Here is a 6,500-nt window from a genome sequence, read left to right as displayed (position 1 = left end):
TATAATTCATAGCACTGTCATGACAAATCATAATTTGTCATGATAATAATAGAAAATTGCTATATTTTCATATTATATCTTAAGATTTTAACATCCCTTTATGATGTGGCTCCCGAGGAGAATGCACCCCTGGCCACACCTAGTTACGTAACTGCGGTACATATGTATAGTGGCATTTTACTTATGTAGTAGGTTTCCACTTTATATCTCGTATATTTAGTCGATTTAGTCATTAGTCATTACATGTCTACTTTTTTACTTGTCTACTTACTTCTTACACACACTATTATTAAAATAGTTAAACGTAAATTATATAGTAATTTTCCAATAGTTGTAATTATTGATCGCTTACAATTTGTTTTTTATAAATAAATAACGACATTCTTATTTTTCGTACCGCTATTATAATTCATAACATAATTTTCTACAATATTGTAATGATTAACATTTTTTAGTTGAGATAGATCATTTAGATAATATGGTATGTTACTGTCGATACTGATGTTGGAATGTTGGAAGGATTAAATAAAAAGGATGACGACAAACATTATTAAGAGGACGCCACACGAACATATTTTGTTGTCTCCGTCTTACAAGTGCGTAGGTAGGTACCTACATAGCAAATTTACGCATAGCAGATAACGTTTAGCTCCGTTAGTTGAACAATTAGAGTGAATCGATCTATTATGAAACTTGATGGTAAGTATATTATCTGTGTTCGTATGTTGGTTTTTACGATTATATAGTTTTTAGGTGAGTTATGAGCATTTTTAATTTACGCTATATTACCTATGTAGGTACGCATAACTTGCAAAAAATTGAACTATCGTAAAAAACCAACATACGAACATAGATAATGTTCTTACCATTAAATTTCATAATAGATCGAATGACTCTAATTTTTAAACTAACAAAGCTAAACGTTATAATAATATGCTGAGCGTAAATTTGATATGTTACGCACTTATAGGACGGAGACAACCAAATAATATGTCCATGTGACGTCCTCTTAAGGGGTTTGACATTGCCATATAGGCATAGCCTCAAATAGCGCGTTTGAGATTTGGGTGAATGAAGCGTCACTATAATAATTATAATAATATTGAATAAGCTTAGGTGATGCCTTAGCCCCTGAGCCCTCTTATTTACACCTATGCATACAGGTAATGTCAGAATTTAAACTTTCTGTGATTAAATTTTCTGGAAAATTATGGTCTACGTCCTACGGTCAGAATGTCAGATAAAAACACTTCTTTTGTAAGACCAGGACTAACATTTATACCCACGCAAAACTACGTTCTGTAATTATAATTTCACGCTTTAAACTTAATCCAATTTAATTTTCTGGAAAATTATGGTCTACGTTATCACTTTCTGTAAAACTATGCTCTGTAATCTGTGATTGAAGTTTCAGTCTTTCGACTTTCTGGAATTAAAATTCTGTTTGGGTATATATTTTAATATTTTATGGTCGTTTTATTATTAATATGAAAACAATTCTGAAACGTTAATATTGCCAATTATTTTATTTTCTGTAATTTTGCTTTCTATAATTTTATTTTCTGTCATTTTGTTTTTCTATTAAATTTACTTTATGGATTACTAACGTTCAGTACTTACCAATTTGTTCATTTATTTTCTGGAAAATTATGGACACCCATCGGCCGTCAACCGCCCCGCGCCCGGTACCTTTCTGAATAGAGTATAAACTATCGTTGTAAAAAGTAAAATGAGCAACAAACATCGAAACCTAATCATGAAGATTAGAGATTATCTCTAATCCACGATTAAAGATAGTACGATTTTAGACTGGGTATCTTAAATCTTGCTCTAATCTACAAATTCATAGACTTAAAGAAAGTCTTTAGTTTCATTCATGGACTAAGATATACAGTATATCTAAGGGCCGTTCTTACAATACCCGGTAAAGTGTCGATTAACGCTAACCGACTGATAACAGATTTTTTACCGGTAGAATTCGGCCGGTTAAGTGTCGGTTAACTTTAACCAGACATTGTAAGAACGGCCCTTAGTGTATATTTATATAGATATATGTCTATGCCACGAACATAATAATATAATAGTAGCTAATATTCAAGGTTTATAGAATATAAACCTTATAGAACTTTATAGAATATATTATATTATATTATATAACCTTGGCTAATATTAGCACAGAATAAAATTGATATTAGTCGTTATTTCTCTTATCAGTTCTAGTCTTATCAAAAGTACCGAGTTACAGTAACAGCTGCTGTCTAGCAGAGTTTAGATTGACTATATTATTCTAAAGCCGTCGTTACCAGTACAGAAAAATGTCCTAATAATATTATGCTAATATATGGGCAGTTACTAGTTAGGTTAGTTAGTGTAGGTTAGTTAATGTTAGCATAAATGCATAATATTCATTATTCGTATGTGTACAGTACTACAGTATAGTTCTATGAGCTCACGGTTCACGCAGAGTTCAAATCTTATAATATTATCATTGAGTGACTTTGTACTTATTACCCACCTTCTTTTGAATTCATCAGTACACAGACAGTCGAAGTCAGATTTTCGTATTATCAGTACAATAAGAAATATTGTTTTAAATTTATCCATTTGTACACTTTCGACATGTTACCTGGAAAACTGGCTTTTGTGACCGGTAAGTGTGATTGTAAATATCTGAAGTAGGATGCTATTGTTGTACCTACCAATTAAAATAAAATGTTTTGTTTGCAACAACACACAATGGGGGCCGGAAGAGAAGCAATGCCAGCAGCGGTTCCTCCTCCGGTCCTCGAAACCACGTTAAAAAAAAAAAATACGTGAAATGTAAAAAAACGAATACGAATAATTTCCAAACTGACTGACATTGTATGTTGTAGGAGCCGGAGGAGGTATCGGTAGAGCGATTTGTCGTGTGATGGCTAGAGAAGGTGCTACAGTAGTAGCGGCAGACTTGAACATAAACAATGTACAGACCACTGTTGATGAGCTCACAGGTAGAATTCATAATTTATTATAAATAGAATTTAGCAAAACAAATTTTAGGCGAAGGTCACAAAAGTTATCAATTGGATGTGTCCAATGCTGAGTCCGTCACAAATGTATTAAAACAAGTGTTTACGGATTATTCTGCGCCGCCGACCGTAGTGGTCAATGCCGCGGGAATCACTAGAGACAATTTCATGTTAAAAATGTCTGTACAAGATTTTGAAAGTGTATTTAATGTTAATGTTAAGGTAATAGAGCAGTATAAGGAAATCAACGTTCTGAATTCAATATTTTATGTGTATCTACCTATGTAAATATTAAAATTTTGTCATATTATTTAAAGGGAACTTTTCTTATCACCCAAACCATTTGCAGAGAACTGGTGGAGAAGCACTTGCCTGGTTCCATAGTAAATATTGGAAGTATAGTTGCACAACGTGGTAACATAGGACAATCCAATTACTCAGCTAGTAAGGCTGCCGTTGAAGTATTCAGTAAAACAGTAGCATTAGAAATGGCAAAGTTAGTTCAATTAAAATTTTTAATGTCTACAATGATTTTAAATTATATACATTCAGAACAAATCACCGACACTTTTTCCAGGTTCATATCTAATTTAAAATCATTAATCAATCCTCTTATTTCTCTTCTCTCTGTATTAAATACACTCATTACCAAAGGCATTATTTTCCCATAGTTAGTTTTGTCTGGATTCCTTATTAAAGTTATGTACATTACATTACACTGATAAGCTAAGCACTATATTTATATTTAACTTGTAAATTAATTAACCATGAATCATCACATTGAAAATGTCAAATGTATATAATATTTGTAGATATAGTCAAGGCTAGGAATATCTTATTTTTGACCAATACAAAAAAAATTTTATGGTTTTATTAAAATTGTATTGTTTTACTAATAGATATAACATCAGATGTAACACAGTGTTGCCTGGGTTTACAACTACTCCTATGACTGACATGATACCTGAGAACATTAGAGAACATTTTAAGTCTGTCATTCCCTTGAAGAGGTTTGCCAATTCTGAAGGTAATCACTTTTAAAACATTAGACATATATTTATATTCATTATCATAATGTTTGAAACAAATTCATGTGTGTACCAAGTCAGTTCATTTTTTACTAACAAATATTGTCATCTAAATACCTAACTCTACTTTTAACGTTTTTTTTATTTTTGTATACTAAAATATGTATAATATTGTATTTAACTCTAAAAACATATTTTATAAAAAAAATTTTACTATTTATTATTCATCTATAAAAGCAGCAAGTCATTGAGTGGCTAGTGAGTACAGTAGATAGGTAAGATGTCATAAAATAACTCATTGTTTGCTAAATTTCACTTAATTTTCAATATCTGACATCACTAAATATATAAACGATTATTATTCTTTATTTAAATTTAAGTACCGAATGATAATAAAATTGCTCATTAATATTATACAAGGTAATTATTTAGTCTTTAAGGTATAGTAATATTTTAATTGTAATGATTAACATTTTTTTTAAGAAATTTAATTTGTATATATTCTTATTTATGTTGGTTGCACAACTGTCTAAATTACTGGAACTGGAGTCAACCATATTATATTGGTATTAGTATGTATGTACTATGTATGAGTACAACCTTACAACTGTTTTATATTCTTATACTTATACTTTTAAATACATTGTACCTATAATTATGTTTATTAAGCTTATATTAACACATTACACCTCGTCTATTAAGAGAGTTGTAAAATTGTTGACTATTGGTTATTGATATTCAAGTACTTTTTAACTATTAAATTCTACCAATTAACATGTATTTGAGTACATTTTAAATACTGTTTTATCCTATGATTACTTTGTTCGAATTATAATTTAAAATATTTGGAATTATTGTAATAAACAATCACCACTAAAATCTTATTTTTATACATAATAATATGCTGCTACTAATATAACTGGTACTAATTTTGAGCTTACTATGTTTTTGAAATGTTATTTCAATGATAGGTCTAATAGTTTTATTAATTATTGATACAATGATATTATATTATAATAATTTATATCAGAGGAATTTTAATAAGTTCAAAACACCAGGTCGTTATTAATTTTAATGTTCAGAAACATCTTGTTTTTTTTATACATATACTTGTCAATAAATCTATTAAGCTATCATTAAAATAATCATAAGAGTAAACCATGAGATTGAGTTATATATTTTGTGCAATCAATATACTATGGTGATGTGGTCAACCTTTAAATGTAAAATAATTTTTAGTATAATCATAAAAACTTTTGGGTTCATGGAATCATTTTTTTTTTGTCTAATTCAAATTGTCATTCTTTTAATGACATTCTATTAATAATAAATTATCATTTATTTTAATGAAACTTTGCTCCGTTTTATAAATGGATAATACCATATTAAATAGCCTTTCCCCAAATGGAGTTTAGATAGATTGAGTTTGAATTTAGTCTCCTGGCCACTTGTTTACCTAAGAGTATAATGATAGATGATCTTTTAAAACATTTAAAATGTTAGTATATTGAATTATATATTTATATATCTGTATTAGTTATCATTTATTTATATATGAGTTCATGTTGTAAAAATGATGTTAGTGGTGTATATTATTAAAATTAATTAATTGAAAAAAATATAGGTTTAATTTCAAAATTAATTTTTGTTTCCTATGTATGGAAATGGTTCAAAAAAATATATTCTTATTAAAATTATTATTAATGTTCTAAATATATATGTATATTATATATGTTAAAATAAAATACTGTTTGATTTGATGTTTAATTTTAATTTTACAGAAATAGCGGAAGTAGTAACGTTTTTGGCTTCTGAAAAGAGTTCATACGTTACTGGTACGTCAATTGCAGTTAGTGGCGGTTATTAATTATATTATTATTATGTAGCTTTTTTACGGGATAAAATGTTGGTGAAAAATCATTTTTAAATATAAAATATTTGTCATGTTATTAATTGTTGTATGAGCATACCATATCAATGCTAATATTATGAATAGTCTTTATTTTTTTCATTAAATATTTTGAATTTAAAAAATATATAATAAATGTTTTATTTGTATTTATTATGTATATACAGATGTTTTTTGATTATTCATATTTTTACCTTTTACCCAATGACAATTCATACTATTTCTTTCGTATATATTTTGTAGTTAGTCAACAAAAATTCCCATTTAATATTAAAATGTATATATTCTTTAAATATAATAATTCTGTTTCTAACTTTAATTAATGTAGTGCTAAGTGAATCTTCTTGGATGTCAGCGTATTATTTGTTTTCTCTCTAACTCACGTGCAACATAGAAAATGTGTGGTCTGTAGAAACAACCTTGTGTTGTTAGCATTAGTATTATACTATTATCATCAGAAAAAAGGTGGGCAAGTGGATGTCGCTCTGCTGTATAGTAGGTTACAAGTGGATCACTGTATAATGGATGGTATTAAATTTGAATTCAATGATATAA

The 6,500-nt window shown here is 28.4% G+C and overlaps 1 protein-coding gene across 4 annotated transcripts; it reads left to right on the top strand.

Moving 5' to 3' along the window:
* Positions 1–2,279: 2,279 nt before the first annotated feature.
* LOC100166278 (hydroxysteroid (17-beta) dehydrogenase 8-like) lies at positions 2,280–6,264 on the top strand. Of its 4 annotated transcripts, none has more exons than XM_016803358.2 (6): positions 2,280–2,650; positions 2,874–2,990; positions 3,040–3,292; positions 3,358–3,585; positions 3,908–4,035; positions 5,818–5,908. In XM_016803358.2, the coding sequence occupies exons 1-6, from the start codon at positions 2,620–2,622 to the stop codon at positions 5,901–5,903; spliced, it is 843 nt and encodes a 280-aa protein (XP_016658847.1). In that variant the 5' UTR covers positions 2,280–2,619; the 3' UTR covers positions 5,904–5,908.
* Positions 6,265–6,500: the final 236 nt, after the last annotated feature.

The sequence above is a fragment of the Acyrthosiphon pisum genome, chromosome A1 (assembly GCF_005508785.2).
Source record: "Acyrthosiphon pisum isolate AL4f chromosome A1, pea_aphid_22Mar2018_4r6ur, whole genome shotgun sequence".
NCBI classification, from domain to species: Eukaryota; Metazoa; Arthropoda; class Insecta; order Hemiptera; family Aphididae; genus Acyrthosiphon; species Acyrthosiphon pisum.
This window is presented reverse-complemented; position numbering and strand designations above follow the sequence as displayed.

Excerpts from the sequence above, each read along its gene's own strand:
- LOC100166278 (XM_016803358.2), top strand. The coding sequence starts at position 2,620 with ATGTTACCTGGAAAACTGGCTTTTGTGACCG. Across the intron at positions 3,586-3,907 it reads ATCACCGACACTTTTTCCAG|ATATAACATCAGATGTAACA; the intron begins GTTCATATCTAA and ends TTTTACTAATAG. Across the intron at positions 4,036-5,817 it reads GAGGTTTGCCAATTCTGAAG|AAATAGCGGAAGTAGTAACG; the intron begins GTAATCACTTTT and ends TTAATTTTACAG.